This window comes from Somniosus microcephalus, chromosome 2 (genome assembly GCF_052327205.1).
Source record: "Somniosus microcephalus isolate GS21.2 chromosome 2, FLI_Smic_1.0, whole genome shotgun sequence".
NCBI lineage: Eukaryota > Metazoa > Chordata > Chondrichthyes > Squaliformes > Somniosidae > Somniosus > Somniosus microcephalus.
In genome coordinates, this window is record NC_140988.1 from 383,049,023 (window position 1) to 383,066,741 (window position 17,719).

The window sequence follows — 17,719 nt, forward strand, 5'->3', positions numbered from 1 at the left end:
AGTTTAGAAGAATGAGAGGGGATCTCATGGAAACTTATAAAATTCTAACAGGACCAGACAGACTAGATGCAGGGAGGATGTTCCCAATGGTCGGGGAGTCCAGAACCAGGGGTCACAGTCTGAGGATAAGGGGTAAGCCATTTAGGACAGAAATGAGGAGGAATTTCTTCACCCAGAGAGTGGTGAACCTGTGGAATTCTCTACCACAGATGGCAGTAGAGGTCAATTCACTAAATATATTCAAGAAGGAGTTGGATATATTTCTTAACGCTAAAGGGATCAAGGGGTATGGGGAGAAGGCAGGGACAGGGTACTGAATTTGGATGATCAGCCATGATCGCATTGAATGGCGGAGCAGCCTCGAGGGGCCGAATAGCCTACTCCTGCTCCTATCTTCTATGTTTCTATGATTCCTGTTTAATGCACAATTGTGTTAATCTCCTCTTTATCCAGCAATGCTACCCCACCTCCTTTTCCTTTTTGCCTGTCTTTCCTGAATATTGAATACCCCTGGATGTTGATTTCCTAGCCCTGATCACCCTGGAGCCATGTTTCCGTAATCCCAATCATATCATATCTGTTTACATCTATTTGCACAGCTAATTCATCCACCTTATTACGAATGCTCCTCGCATTAAGACAGGAACAAGGATGTCTTGCTGCAGTTGTACAGGGCCTTGGTGAGACCACACCTTGAGTATTGTGTGCAGTTTTGGTCACCTTATCTGAGGAAGGATGTTCTGGCCATGGATAGAGTGCAGCGAAGGTTTATCAGACTGATACCTGGGATGGCAGGAGTGACGTATGAGGAGAGATTGGGTCGATTGGGCTTATACTCGCTGGAGTTTAGAAGAATGAGAGGGGATGTCATTGAAACTTATAAAATTCTAACAGGACCAGACAGACTAAATGCTGGAAGGATGTTCCGGATGGTCAGGGAGTCCAGAACCGGGGTCACAGTCTAAGGATAAGGGGTAAGCCATTTAGGACTGAGATGAGGAGGAATTTCTTCACCCAGAGAGTGGTGAACCTGTGGAATTCTCTACCACAGAAGGCAGTAGAGGCCAATTCATTAAATATATTCAAGAAGGAGTTAGATATATTTCTTAAGGCTAAAGGGATCAAGGGATACGGGGAGAAGGCAGGGACAGGGTACTGAATTTGGATGATCTGCCATGATTTCATTGAATGGCGGAGCAGGCTCGAGGGGCCAAATGGCCTCCTCCTGTTCCTAAGTTGATCAAGAGATATCAATCAAAGACAGGTAAATGGATTTGAGGTGCAGAGCAGCCATGGTCTAATTGAATGCTGGAGCAGGCTCGCGGGGCTGAATGGCCGACTCCTGTTGCTTTAAATGTATGCAATTACTTAACATAATTGGTAGAAGGCAAACAATCCCATCACTGCCCATCGCCCACGCACCCTGTGCTCTAGGTCGTGACCACATGGAAACCTGTTATTGCTTTCTAGCGAAACAAGTCAGTTTAACCCAAAGGTTAAATGGTCGGGCTGAGCTGTCCCACAGTAAAGCCCAAAGGTTTTTCCCAAATATGGTTTCAAGGTGAGGTCAATCCATGACATCACAGAGTAAGCCCCACCCTCACACTGCGCATCACACTGAGAAGAGACATCACAACAGCTTTGTAAAGTAGATAAAAATGAGCCAGGATGAGATACAACAGTTTGTGTAGGCAAGGGAGCTGCACTGAGTCTGAACAACTGGTTGCTCTTTCTAGGACTGAATGCGGTCGGCTCGAACATCTGAACAGCTTTGCTCTGTGAAGACAACACGAACAATTGAAACATCATCAACCAGCGGCTTGGACAGAATTCGTGAACTTTGAAAGGTTTGTCTTTCTGGGATGGCAGGAATGACGTATGAGGAAAGATTGGGTCGATTGGGCTTATACTCGCTGGAGTTTAGAAGAATGAGAGGGGATCTCATTGATACTTATAAAATTCTAACAGGACTAGACAGACTAGATGCAGGAAGGATGTTCCCGATGGCGGGGGAGTCCAGAACCAGGGGTCACCGTCTAAGGATAAGGGGTAACCCATTTAGGACAGAGATGAGGAGGAATTTCTTCACCCAGAGAGTAGTGAACCTGTGGAATTCTCTACCACAGAAGGCAGTTGAGGCCAATTCATTAAATATATTCAAGGAGTTGGATATATTTCTTGAGGCTAAAGGGATCAAGGGATACGGGGAGAAGGCAGGGACAGGGTACTGAATTTGGATGATCAGCCATGATCTCATTAAATGGCGGAGCAGGCTCGAGGGGCCGAATGGCCTACCCCTGCTCCTATCTTCTATGTTTCTATGTTTCTATGTCTTAACCTGTTTATCTTGTATTATTAGTGAAAGTCATAATGAGTAATATGAACAGTTTATCAGATACAGTAATATTGATGCACAGTCAGGTGGAATAGTTCAGTTTGTTATTGGTAGTTCTTCCATAGCGTTGCTCATAGGTAGTCTGGGTCCCGGAGCCTGGTTACTGATGGTTACTGAGACCCACTCCTCACTGACCGGCTCCTCCCAGTCCTGGAGTTTAATGCTCACTCCCTGATCTGTAAATGTAGACAACTATTTACTGACTGTGACTAACTGTGTTTGGAGCTGTACTTCCAGCTTGTATCATTCCCTGTGAAAGTCAGAGTCAGTTACAGGAAAATCCGTGCATATATAAAGGCTCAAATCCTGGAAACTGAAAGCAGGTCAGTACATGCTGGTTGTTCTGATCAACTTGTCCTGGACACGAGGATAGTCTGTGGGACAGCTCAGCCCGACCATTAAAAAGTCAAGAGCGTCCCTCTTGAAACCGCTGATTGGTGTTGAATGAACGGCTCTAAATAAGAGGAGAGGCTGACAGGGAGAGTGAACAACTGAATAATCAGTTTCTCAAAGTGTTCACCAGTACTGAGAGCTCACGGTTAAGACTCGAAGAATGTACTCCTGGGCAGTAATGCCACTGGAGCTGCCTTGACCGAGCTTGGTACCTGCCCACACAGCTCGACGCTGGCCCAGGTGTTGACTTTTTAAAGGGAATTTGATAAATCCTTTTACAGGTTATATGGTTTACTATACGAGGGGAGCGATAAAATGCCTGTCGTTGTCCTTGTTGCAATCCAGTGATTTTTGTCATTTCTTCTTCTGCCACAGGTACAGGTTGGTGTCAGGACGAGTGAGAGGAAATGGACGGTTTCATCAAACTACCAACAGACTAAAGTTGTCAGTAACAAAACCACAAAGACAACTGGATCACACATCCTGACATCACATCAATGCCAGCAGAGATACCACAAAGGAGGAAACAGCAACACTGAAATACCCCTCAACCCATCCATTTCTTTAGTGTCAACTGTACATCTTTTAATTTCTTTATTTGACGGCCAATAACAGGTCCATTTAAACTCGCAGCCAATGATTGGAGATGGTGTTAAACCAACTCTTTCCCTTCTGGCATGTTTCTTCCCCATTTTAAAAAATTTCCCACGCCCCACTCCCTCCTCCCTAGTTCTCCCCTGGGCTGGACCTTCACGTCCAGCCCTCAGGCCCCCGCATCGGCATCAAGCACCAACCCTGCTCCAACTCCAGGCTCAGTTCGGCATTGCTCGGGGTTAACTGCACTGGCACTGGATAGGGCCCAGTCCATACAGTCATCTCCGACCGATGTCGACCGGTGGTCCAAGTGTTGGGACTGAACAGGAAAGTCTCAAGGGTGGACGCTCCGGTTGTTGCCTCGATGGTGTGGAATGGGACGAGCTGGTTAAAGCCAATCCATCCCAGTCAACTACATCGGGTGAAACCCCGGTACCACTTGTACTGAGGCCTCCCAGGATAGAGGAAGAGTCCTCCTCTGGCACCAGCTGGTTCGGAGGTGTCCGTGCCTACTGGTGCCAGAATCAGGCTGGTTCCCCCAAGCGCCACCAGCTACTGTTGGTGTGTCCTTCCCCAGAGGTATCCGTCCCCTCTGGTGACACCAACGCAGCCCCGGGACATTGTCTCCAGTTGGCGCCAGCTCATTTGGGGGCACCACCCTCGGTGGACTCGACCCTACACAGGGTCACCTATGCTGCGGGTGATGTCCACTTTGGTGAGTGCAGCTGCAGATCTCTATTTATAGATCTGTGGCTCCCACCCACCACTGTGGACCCACCTTCAGCCGCTCCCTACGACACTCGAGAGGCACTCCCAGGGAGGGTGCGTGCGCTCCAGAAACCAAACTGGGAGCCTGAGTTGACCACGGCTTCCGTGCGTTGAGGTTTTTCCATGTATTCAAAACAAGGGTGACTTCGAGTCTGAAACTGTGAGTTCCGGAAGTCCCATCACTTGTGGGGGTTGAGTCTTTACCTGGGGTCTTGCAAAGGCCTCAGGCAGCGACCTTTGTTGGATTCCCCCTCCCAATTTCCAAGGCGGTTTGGGCGGACTTGATAGGCGCGCCCCAGTTATGGCCAAGGTAGACAGCCCCGCCACTCTGCCTCACAACTTAAGGTTCGCTGGTACAGCTGGTGAACTTCAGTCGTGAAAGCCTCAGGAAACTAGTCCTGTTCCACCCACCGGAATCCAAATGGTGGGACATGTGGGTCTGGCGGACCTTCCTGCAGGGTTTGGCGCATATCCCGAATTCCCTGCCATCAAATCCACTGGGGCTGGCTTCACTGACCAGTAGGTGAGTTGAGGGAGCAATCCCTGCCAGAGAGGACCACCTTCAGAGAGCATCTGCTGCAGCAGCAGACTGTGTGGGTGCTCTCAATGTAGGAGCAGGATCTATCGCCCAGTGGATCTTGCATCGCCACTTAGTTTGTCCTCACACCTTGGGGATCCTTCAGGTTCTGCAGATGCCCATTGGTGCTGAGGGCTTCTTTGGCGAGCAAGTGGAGGATCTGCTGTAGCAGAACCTTCAGGCATTCCCGAATTGACACACAAGGGTGGGAGGGCACTGCTCACTTTGTAGCTTAGCCCACCCCATCTATAGGCCCCTTCCACTCACCAACACCAGTCCACTCACCATCACCAATCCATTCACCACCACCATCCACTCACCACCACCAATCCATTCACCCCCACCAGCCTATTCAAGGCCTTACCCGGAGCACAATGTCCTTTGTATCTTGCTAGCCCGTCATTCCAGATTAGGACCTGGAATGCAGGTAGCTCACAAGTAACATTCGAGACCCTGTCCAGCTCCACCTCCCCCAGCAGTGATCATGCCTGGATAGCCCACCTCAGAGTTGTGTGGGTGGGCTATTTCCAGTACTTCCCTGTGGAAGTGGATCACTCTGGATGTTTGGTTTGTCCATCAGAGGAACCATCTACTAGTGGGCATACTGGCAGGTCTTCTACCATCCACACTGAGAGCGTGTGATCGCCATCCAGAAGGCTCAACTGTTGGGGGTATTTCTCCAGTTGAGCCTTCTGGATGACCATCACTCTGCCAGTAATGTATCCACAGGTCTCCTTTGTCGCAGCATCTGAACTAGAGCTGGTGGTCCTGGGAGCACAGTGTTCTCCATACATTGGTGCTACAGCCATCAGGCTCTTCAGCTAATGCTTTGACATATGGGTGGGAGCCACATTCAGGATGAATGGTCTTCTCGGCCAGTGATTTCACTTGGCATTTCAACAGGCTCGGGTGTGAACGGTATAATAGGACATCTCCACTTTCAGACTCGGTGCAGGGTAAGTCAGTGTGTCTGCAGACAGACAATATGACAAGGGTCCGGTAAGTCAACAAACAGGGTGGGTCCCTCCTTCCTGGGTCCCTCTGTCAAGTTGACGCATTGCTTCCCATTGGTGCTTGAACGACGGGGTGACACTCTTGGTGCCACATTTGGCCCGGGGAGGACAACACAACAGTCGGCACACTCAGCTGCTCTGTAGTCCACCCTAACTAGTGGATGATCCACACTGAGGTAGTCCAGAACATCTTCAGGACTTGGGGGGTTTACCAGGTCGATCGACTTGCTCGCATCACCGGATAATCACCAATCTGCTGGAGGACCTCAGGCTGTCAGGGCGGAGGCCCGGCAGTCTTTCGTGCTTTTGTTTCTGGATTCTGTTGCTCAGGGTTGCCTGATCTCCAGGATGCTCCAGGAAATTGCAGCAGGTGGTGGTTCTGGTTAACCCTTTGGTTACCTCACAAACCGTGCTTCAGGGACACCCGGGTTTTGAATATACACTTTGATTTCAGGAGCTCACGGGAGAAATCCAAGTCATTTTTAGAGTATAGAGGACCCTACCTTTTTTAGGGAATTTTTCATTCTGACATCCTCCACACACTGCTGGACACTGTCCAACTGGTACTCAGGGTGAGGAGGGCGGACCGTACCTGCAAGTGAACAGACTCTCCGGCTCCCAGGACAAATAGATCAAAGTGGGTGTTATTCACGGGCGCCAGCGCCAGATCCAAACAGTAAGCTGAACCGTCAGGATCTGGATTTGGATCCTGCCAGCTTCTGATTGATGGCCTGGCAGTTGAGATGGAATGCCCGTTAGATTAGGGTATACCAGCAGTGCGGCACTCATGGGTAATGCTCACTTTATTGTGTCTGTCCTGGTCATTTAAGCCTCTGTTCCCATACAAGTACCTCCACCCTCTTCGTCCTCAGTACTACTTGGTTAGTCGCCAGCTGTGTGTGCAGAATGCCTGAATGAAGATCACAGCTCCCTTGTCAGCTGTTCCCATGTCAGCTGCTCCCTTGTAAGCTCCTCTTCATTCTTCAAGTGACACGGCATTTGCCACCCACCTGGTTGTCTCTTGGGTCTAGTGGGGAGTGTTGGTATGTCTTTTCCTCGTTCTGGGTTGTCTTTGGGTGTCAACAAACTGGGTTCTGGGGTGTGCTAAAAGTTAACACTGCACGGGAGTCGGGGAGGGAGGGGAAAAACAAGCGGGTTTGTCCTTCAAAGTTAGGATGTCTTAACAAAATGTCTTAACAGGGAAGGTCACGCCTTAAGGGATTTTCCCCAGGCAAATTGTGCCGGTGCATCCCGGTAATTAGATCCACGTTCCACCCCCAATTCGGCCTGTCAATGTTTAGGAACAGATGTTCCCAGCAAATTAAATGGTGTCACAGTTAACACTTTAAAGAAAAGATTGGGGACAGTTTTCGTTCAACCTGGAACGACAGAAATGGAAACACTAGACAACCTGCCAACCAGTCTCTCGTCATCGGTGAATATTGTGTTTGTGACTGCTGCTACAGAACTAGACAGGAGATTGTTGAAGACCAGGCGCCTGGGGATTGTGTTCAATTGATGTTAGCAGAGTTGAAGTGAGAAAGTAATTGTCTTAGAATATTTGGGCCATAATGATCTCCTGGACTAGTTTCGATCGCCTAAGGGGGTCGGAGAGGAATTTCCCAGATTTTTTTCCCAAATTGGCCTGGGTTTTTATGTCTGGTTTTTCGCCTCTCCCAGGAGATCACATGGTGGGGGGTCTATATATTGCGATGGACAAGGCTGGATGGACCAGAGAGTCTTTTCATGTACAAGTCATCTTTCAATAACTGAAATGTGAGAAGTTTAACATCTGAAAATAAACGTGGATTGAAAATGAACAAACTTACTGTGTGTCTCCTGATTTGTGCACGGATCATTGAAGGGAACAAAAAGGGGAAGAGATGAGTTCTGATTGTCCCTGGGCTCAGTTACTGACTGGGTGAACTCTTTGAGCCACACACTAGGCTGGACCCAGATTGATTCCCCAGTCTGCACATACAAACATACAAAAAGACATACAAAAGTAGATGAAAACTATCAGGCCCATTAAGCTCACCCCATCCAGTAGACAGTATGACCTCACATGTTGCCGTCCCACCTACCAGTTACGCTATCTCTGGAAACAGACAAAGAAACATGGCCAATTCAGGAAAAACCTCTGGCCAATTGCTCTCCAACTCCCAACACATGACAATCTAAACTAACCACTAACTCTCGCTGTAGCTGGTAATGTCCTCTCAGGGACTGGTCAAGATCATACAGCACAGAAGGAGGCCATTCAGCCCATCGTGCCTCTGCCAGCTCTTTGAATGCACGATCCAATTAGCCCCACTCTCCCGCTCTTTCCCCGTAGCCCAGCAAATGTTTCCTTTTCAAGCATTTACCCAATTCCCTTCTGAAAGTTGCAGTGGATGGAATTATAAGTTGGTGGAATTCTGTCATGTGATCCCCAAAGTTCCAGTAACTAAATTGCCAAATCCCCCAGTCAGTAAAACCTGGATTGGGCTTATTCAGTCACTAAAGCACCAGTGGCACTTTCAAAGTCCCAGGCCACGTCAATTAACTCCTCCAAACACAATTAACCAACAAAGTAGTGAATTGGTACAAAAACAAATACTAGTGGGGAGGGGCTGGTGGTGAAGAATTGAGTGGGGGAAACAAGACACCACTTGGCATGTACTGAGAGGCAGAGTCGTGTGTTGGGTTTCCAACTCTGCAGGATGTCCCGGAGTCTCCAGGAATTTAATCTCCTGGATTTTTTTTTATTCGTTCATGGGATGTGGGCTTCGCTGGCAAGGCCAGCATTTATTGCCCATCCCTAATTGCCCTTGCGAAGGTGGTGGTGAGCCGCCTTCTTGAACCGCTGCAGTCCGTGAGGTGAAGGTGCTCCCACAGGGAGCACATATAGGCCAGCAGGGTCTGGAGTCACATATAGGCCAGCAGATTTCCTTCCCTAAAGGACATTAGTGAACAAGGTGGGATTTTAGCGCAATCCTATAGTTTCATGCTCATCATTACTGATGGTAGCTTTTTATTCCAGATTTATTGACGTGACTGAATTTAAATTCCCCAGCTGCCATGTGGTGGGATTTAAACTCATGTCTCTCAGATTGTTTAATCTAAGTCTGTCTCTGGATTGCTAGTCTGGTAACATAACCACTATGCTATCATTCCCAATTGCAGCTTTGAGCAAACCTGGGATAAAAGTCACCAGGGCATTAAAGAAAATGATTTTATATTTCCATTTTCTTTGACCACTTTCATTCATTTATAAAAATATTGGAGACGGGGGAAAAAGGTGGTTGGATCCAGCAGGTCACGTGATGAAAGCGCCGGGAATACGTCCAATCAGAGATGGCGACTCGTGTTGTGTGACTCACGCCATTTATATACCACGACAAAATAAAATAATAGCAGGCGTTGATAATTGTGGGTAGCACCAAGACACACACGTGCAGAATGTGAAGCCTGTTGAATAATCACTGACTACTGAGGCACAAGTGGGTCTAAATAACACTTTAACAAACAGAATGGCTGCACATTAATGGCACAGTAACTAACTTGGGTTATAATGGGCTTTATTTTGGAAGTACTTAACTCCCAAACTCTCATTACCAGCCTCCACAGCCCTCTGGGGCAGAGAATTCCAGATTTACGACCCTCAGAGAAGAAATTCCTCATCTCAGTTTTAAATGGGCGACCCCTTATTCTGAAACTATGCGCCCTAGTTCTAGATTCCCCCAGGGGAAACAATGGCCACTCATTTCAGTCTCTTCACACAGAGCGGCTCAACACAACTCGGACAGACACTGCCGCCCACAGTACACTGGCTTACCTCAGTGAAGGGGTAGTACTCTTCGGCAAAGTGTTGAAATGCCAGGTAATGGTTATAGACCACCAGCACTGTGGGAACAAGTAAAACTACCATCAACCTCCACACACACGGCACACTAGTTATATTAAATAATATACATGTCCACAGAGACATCAGTTTACTGTACAACACTGGGTACAGTACTGGGGGGGCACAGGTCTGACACTGTATAATGCGGTACAGTACTGGTGGGTACAGGTCTATACTGCAGTGTTATACAGTGACAGACCTGTACCCACCAGTACAATACCCCAGTGTTATACAGTGACTGACCTGTCCCCACCAGTACTGTACCCCAGTGTTATACAGTGACTGACCTGTCCCCACCAGTACTGTACCCCAGTGTTATACTGTGACTGACCTGTCCCCACCAGTACTGTACCCCAGTGTTATACTGTGACTGACCTGTCCCCACCAGTACTGTACCCCAGTGTTATACAGTGACTGACCTGTACCCACCAGTACTATACCCCAGTGTTATACAGTGACAGACCTGTACCCACCAGTACTGTACCCCAGTGTTATACTGTGACTGACCTGTCCCCACCAGTACTGTACCCCAGTGTTATACAGTGACTGACCTGTACCCACCAGCACTATACCCCAGTGTTATACAGTGACAGACCTGTCCCCACCAGTACTATACCCCAGTGTTATACAGTGACTGACCTGTACCCACCAGTACTGTACCCCAGTGTTATACAGTGACTGACCTGTCCCCACCAGTACTGTACCCCAGTGTTATACAGTGACAGACCTGTACCCACCAGTACTGTAACCCAGTGTTCTAGTGACAGACCTGTGCCCACCAGTACTGTACCCGTGTTATAGTGACAGACCTGTACCCACCAGTACTGTACCCGTGTTGTGCAGTGACTGACCTGTACCCACCAGTACTGTACCCCAGTGTTATAGTGACAGACCTGTACCCACCAGTACTGTACCCGTTATACAGTAACAGACCTGTACCAACCAGTACTGTACCCGTGTTATAGTGACAGACCTGTACCCACCAGTACTGTACCCCAGTGTTATACAGTGACTGACCTGTACCCACCAGTACTATACCCCAGTGTTATACAGTGACAGACCTGTCCCCACCAGTACTGTACCCCAGTGTTATACAGTGACTGACCTGTCCCCACCAGTACTGTACCCCAGTGTTATACAGTGACTGACCTGTCCCCACCAGTACTGTACCCCAGTGTAATACAGTGACTGACCTGTCCCCACCAGTACTGTACCCCAGTGTTATACAGTGACAGACCTGTACCCACCAGTACTGTACCCCAGTGTTATACAGTGACAGACCTGTCCCCACCAGTACTGTACCCCAGTTTTATACAGTGACAGACCTGTACCCACCAGTACTGTACCCCAGTGTTATACAGTGACAGACCTGTACCCACCAGTACTATACCCCAGTGTTATACAGTGACAGACCTGTCCCCACCAGTACTGTACCCCAGTGTTATACAGTGACAGACCTGTCCCCACCAGTACTATACCCCAGTGTTATACAGTGACTGACCTGTACCCACCAGTACTGTACCCCAGTGTTATACAGTGACTGACCTGTCCCCACCAGTACTGTACCCCAGTGTTATACAGTGACTGACCTGTCCCCACCAGTACTGTACCCCAGTGTTATACAGTGACTGACCTGTCCCCACCAGTACTGTACCCCAGTGTAATACAGTGACTGACCTGTCCCCACCAGTACTATACCCCAGTGTTATATAGTGACAGACCTGTCCCCACCAGTACTGTACCCCAGTGTTATACAGTGACTGACCTGTCCCCACCAGTACTGTACCCCAGTGTTATACAGTGACTGACCTGTCCCCACCAGTACGGTATCCCAGTGTTATACAGTGACTGACCTGTCCCCACCAGTACTGTACCCCAGTGTTATACAGTGACAGACCTGTACCCACCATTACTGTACCCGTGTTATACAGTAACAGACCTGTACCCACCAGTACTGTACCCGTTATACAGTGACACAGACCTGTACCCACCAGTACTGTACCCCAGTGTTAGTGACAGACCTGTGCCCACCAGTACTGTACCCAGTTATACAGTGACAGACCTGTACCCACCAGTACTGTATCCCAGTGTTATACAGTGACAGACCTGTACCCACCAGTACTGTACCCCAGTGTTATACAGTGACAGACCTGTCCCCACCAGTACTGTACCCCAGTGTTAGTGACAGACCTGTACCCACCAGTACTGTAACCCAGTGTTCTAGTGACAGACCTGTGCCCACCAGTACTGTACCCGTGTTATAGTGACAGACCTGTACCCACCAGTACTGTACCCGTGTTGTACAGTGACTGACCTGTACCCACCAGTACTGTACCCCAGTGTTATAGTGACAGACCTGTACCCACCAGTACTGTACCCGTTATACAGTAACAGACCTGTACCAACCAGTACTGTACCCGTGGTATAGTGACAGACCTGTACCCACCAGTACTGTACCCCAGTGTTATACAGCGACAGACCTGTCCCCACCAGTACTATACCCCAGTGTTATACAGTGACAGACCTGTACCCACCAGTACTGTAGCCCAGTGTTATACAGTGACAGACCTGTCCGCACCAGTATTGTACCCCAGTGTTATACAGTGACAGACCTGTCCCCACCAGTACTGTACCCCAGTGTTATACAGTGACAGACCTGTACCCACCAGTGCTGTACCCCAGTGCTATACAGTGGCAGACCTGTACCCCAGTGTTATACTGTGACAGACCTGTATCCACCAGTACTGTACCCCAGTGGGGAGTGAAGGGTAGCGGCATTGAGCGGGTACCCGTACCCCAGCCACAGTCACGCATTGATGAGCCAATTGGCAAAGAAGACATAGAAACATAGAAGATAGGAGCAGGAGTAGGCCATTTGGACCTTCGAGCCTGCTCCGCCATTCAATGAGATCATGGCTGATCATCCAAATTCAGTACCCTGTCCCTGCCTTCTCCCCATATCCCTTGATCCCTTTAGCCTCAAGAAATATATCCAACTCTTTCTTGAATATATTTAATGAACTGGCCTCCACCGCCCTCTGTGGCAGAGAATTCCACAGGTTCACCACTCTCTGGGTGAAGAAATTCCTCCTCATTTCAGTCCTAAATGGCTTACCCCTTATCCTTAGACTATGACCCTGGTTCTGGACTCCCCGGCCATCAGAAGCATCCTTTCTGCATCTAGTCTGTCCAGATCTGACAGAATTTTATAGGTTTCGATGAGATCCCCTCTCAATCTTCTAAACTCCAGTGAGTATAAGCCCAATTGACACAATCTCTCCTCGTACGTCATTCCTGCCATCCCAGGTATCAGCCTGGTGAATCTTTGCTGCACTCCCTCCATGGCAATAACGTCCTTCCTCAGGTAAGGTGACCAAAACTGCACACAATACTCAAGGTGCGGTCTCACCAAGGCCCTGTACAACTGCAGCAAGGCATCCTTGTTCTTGTACTCGAACCCTCTTGCTACAAAGGCCAACATACCATTTGCCTTCTTAACCGCCTGCTGCACCTGCATGCTTACCTTCAGCGACTGGTGCACAAGAACACCCAGGTCTCTTTGCACTTCCCCTTCTCCCAATCTATTGTCATTCAAATAATAATCTGCCTTCCTGTTTTTGCCACCAACGAGGATAACCTCACATTTATCCACATTATAGTGCATTTGCCATGTTTCTGCCCAATCACCCAACCTGTCCAAATCATACTGGAGTTTCATGACATCCTCCTCACAGCATACCCTCCCACCCAGCTTTGTGTCACCTGCAAATTTGGAGATATTACATCCAATTCCCTCGTCCAGATCATTAATATATATTGTGAACAGCTGGGGTCCAAGGACTGATCCCTGCGGTACCCCACTAGTCACTACCTGCCACTCGGAAAACGACCCGTTTATTCCAACTCTTTGCTTTCTGTCCGCCAACCAGTTCTCTATCCAAGTCAATACCTTGCCCCCAATCCCATGTGCCTTAATTTTGCACACTAACCTCTTATGCGGGACCTTATCGAAAGCCTTCTGAAAGTCCAAATACACCACATCCACTGGTTCTCCCTTATCTATTTTACCAGTTACATCCTCAAAAAATTCCAGTAGGTTAGTCAAGCACGATTTACCTTTTGTAAATCCATGTTGACTTTGTCCGATCCTGTCACTGCTTTCCAAGTGCTCTGCTATTACATCTTTTATAATGGACTCTAGCATTTTCCCCACTACCGATGTCAGGCTTACCGGTCTATAATTCCCCGCTTTTTCTCTGCCACCTTTTTTGAATAGTGGGGTAACATTAGCTACCCTCCAATCCATGGGTACTGTTCCAGAGTCTATCGAGTTCTGGAAGATGACCAGCAATGCATCTACTATTTCCAGGGCCACTTCCTTAAGTACCCTGGGATGTAGATTACCAGGCCCTGGGGATTTATCGGCCTTCAGTCCCATCAATTTTCCTAACACCATTTCCCTACAAATACTGATTTCTTTCAGTTCCACCCTTTCATCAGACACTATGTTCCGCGGTATTTCTGGGAGGTTATTTGTGTCCTCCTTTGTGAAGACAGAACCAAAATATGTATTTAGTTGGTCTGCCATTTCTTTGCTCCCCATTATAAATTCCCCCGATTCTGACTGCAAGGGACCTACGCTTGACTTCACCAATCTTTTTCTCTTTACATATCTATAAAAGCTTTTACAGTCAGTTTTTATGTTCCCTGCAAGCTTACTCTCATATTCTATTTTCCCTTTCTTAATTAATCCCTTTGTCCTCCTTTGTTGAATCCTAAACTGCTCCCAATCCTCAGGATTATTGCTTTTTCTGGCCAATTTGTATGTGCTCTCCTTGGATCTTATGCTATCCCTAAGTGGTGTATGACCCTAAGACAGGGTCATACACCAAGCACTGAGATGGGTACTTACCGCAGGACAATATAAAATTGGGTGATGTGAGCAGGATGTATGGAAACGTCTGTAAAAGACCAAAGTAGACGAGGTTTGTGAAGAGTCCGACTCCAATCATTAACATGGGGAAATTCTCGAAGAGGTAGAGACCAACCAGCACTCCCGTGGAGGACTGAGGAGTCAAGAAAGAGATTTGAAGACAAACAACAACTTGCATTTATAGATCACCATTAATGTAGAAACACATAGAATTACGTCGAGTTACAGCAAGTCTACAGCACAGAAACAAGTCATCCACCGAACTGCTCCATGCCGGTGTTTATGCTTCACACAAGCCTCCTCCCACCCCTCTTCATCTCACCCCATCAACATATCCTCCTATTCCTTTCTCCCTCATGTGCTTATCAAGCCCTGGACCTTGTCCAACAGGTACGAGGTACTTGCTGCCTGTATGGATGAGGAAAAGGGCTACAGGGAGGATGGGCAAACTGACCACAGCACCGTGGTTCAGGGGGCCATCCAAGTGGGGGGAGAAGGAAGGAATGTGGTAGTAGTAGGGGACGGTATAGTCAGGGGGATAGATACTGTTCTCTGCAGCCGTGAAAGAGAGTCCTGTTGCCTGCCAGGGTTAAGGATATCTCCTTGCGGCTGGAGAAGAACTTGGAGTGGAAGGGGGAGGATCCAGTTGTTGTGGTCCATGTAGGACCCAACGACATAGGTAGAACTAAGAATGAGGTTCTGCTGAGGGAGTTTGAGGAGCTAGGGTCTAAATTAATTAATAAGCAGAACCACAAGGGTAATAATCTCTGGATTACTACCTGAGCCACGTGCAAATTGGCATAGGGTCAAGCAGATCAGAGAGTTAAATGCGTGGCTCAAAGAGTGGTGTGGGAAAAAGGGGTTTCAATTCATGGGGCACTGGCACCAGTACTGGGGAAAGAAGGAGCTGTTCCGTCGAGACGGGCTCCACTTAAACCGGGCTGGGACCAGCGTCCTGGCGAATCGAATAACTAAGGTTGTAGACAGGGCTTTAAACTAAAAAAAGGGGGGGGTGAAGGTGTCAGGTGAGGGGAAATTTAGAAATCTAAAGAGAAAGGTCAAGGCAATAGAGCAGTGAAGCAATCTGGGTAAAAATAAGCAGAGAGTGAGAGGAAGGGACAGAGAGTTTAATGGTAGCAGTGCAGCAGAGAATAAGGTCAAAGCAGGGAATAATGGTAAAAAAATGTAAATTACGGCTCTTTATCTGAATGCACGAAGCATTCGTAACAAGATAGATGAACTAGAGGCACAAATAGAGATAAATGGGTTTGATCTAATAGCCATTACAGAGATGTGGTTGCAAGGTGGCCAAGGTTGGGAACTAAATGTTCCAGGGTACTTGACATTTCGAAAAGACAGGCAGAATGGAAAAGGAGGGGGAGTAGCCCTGATAATAAAGGACGAGATAAGGACAGTAGCGAGAAAGGATCTCGACTCGGAAGATCAGGAAGTAGAATCAGTCTGTGTGGAAATAAGGAATAACAAGTGACAGAAAACACTGGTAGGAGTAGTATATAGGCCCCCTAACAGTAGCTATACCGTTGGACAGAATATTAATCAAGAAATAGTAGGAGCTTGCAACAAAGGTAATGCAATAATCTTGGGGGACTTTAATCTTCATATAGACTGGACAAATCAAATTGGCAAAGGTAGTCTGGAGGACGAGTTCATGGAATGCATTCGGGACAGTTTCCTAGAACAATGTGTCCGGAACCAACCAGGGAACAGGCTATTTTAGATCTTGTATTGTGTTATGAGACAGGGTTAATTAGCAATCTCATAGTAAAGGATCCTCTGGGGCAGAGTGATCATAATATGATAGAATTTCACATTAATTTTGAGAGTGACTTGCCTAAGTCCGAAACTAGAGTCTTAAACTTAAATAAAGCCAATTACATGGGTATGAGGGGCAAGTTGGCTAAGGCAGATTGGAAAAATAGATTAAAAGGTATGGCGGTAGATAAGCAGAGGCTAGCAGTTAAAGAAATATTTCATAATTCTCAACAAAAATACATTCCATTGAGAAACAAAAACTCCACAGGAAAAGTGATCCAACCGTGGCTAACTAAAGAAGTTAAGGATAGCATTAGTGTAGTGTATGTGCCTTTAAGAGCCCCAGGTGTGCTGTGGTGCCGGTGATTGCCACTCGGGCTATATAAGCCTGTGTATTGTGTATATCCGTTAGAACCCCCCCCAGACTTTGCTTAGTAAATACCTATGAACCAACTCCTGTCAATTACTGCTGTAAGGAGGGATGATATATTAGCGGGTTCCTCTAATGAGGCCATATGGGTAGAACTTAAAAACAAAAAGGGGGCAAGCACTTTGCTGGGAGTGTACTATAGGCCCCCAAACAGTCAGGGGGAGATAGAGGAACAGATATGTAGGCAAATCTCAGAAAAGTGCGAAAATAATAGGGTAATAATAGTGGGGGATTTCAACTTCCCCAATATAAATTGGGATAGTCAGAGTGTGAAAGGCTTAGAGGGTGCAGAATTCTTAAAGTGCATCCAGGAGAGCTTTTTGAGCCAACATGTAGAAAGCCCTACAAGAGAGGGGGCGGTACTGGACCTAATTCTGGGGAATGTAGCCGGGCAAGTGGTGGAAGTGTCAGTAGGAGAGCATTTTGGCGACAGTGACCACAATTCGGTGAGATTTAAGGTGGTCATGGAAAAAGACAAAGACGGCCCGGAAATAAGGGTTCTAAATTGGGGGAAGGCCGATTTTAATATGATAAGGCAGGATCTGGCCAAATTGGAATGGGAGCAGCTACTTATAGGAAAATCCGCATCAAAACAGTGGGAGACTTTCAGAAGGGAAATAGAGAGAGTACAACGCCAACATGTTCCTGTAAAGGTCAAGGGTGGGACCAACAAGCAAAGGGAACCTTGGATGACAAGGGATATACAAAAATGCATTAGAAATAAAAGGGGGGCTTTTGGCAGTTACAAAAGACTAAAGACGGAAGAAGCCCTAGAGGAGTATAAAAAATGCAGGGGCATACTTAAAAAAGAAATTAGGAGGGCGAGGAGGGGCCATGAAATAACACTGGCGAGCAAAATAAAGGAAAATCCTAAGATGTTTTATAAGTATATTAAGGGCAAGAGGATAACCAGGGAAAGGGTAGGGCCCATTAGGGACCAAAGTGGCAATCTGTGTG

At 47.6% G+C, this 17,719-nt stretch overlaps 1 protein-coding gene across 1 annotated transcript in view; it reads right to left on the reverse strand.

The window, feature by feature from the left end:
* The window catches only part of LOC147123800 (protein TEX261-like), a 118,326-nt gene extending 103,589 nt beyond the window's left edge, over positions 1-14,737 (reverse strand). Inside the window, exon 1 of the mRNA XM_085967173.1 lies at positions 14,539-14,737. Coding sequence (XP_085823299.1) covers positions 14,539-14,737 — 199 coding nt within the window. The remainder of the gene's footprint in view (positions 1-14,538) is intronic.
* Positions 14,738-17,719: the final 2,982 nt, after the last annotated feature.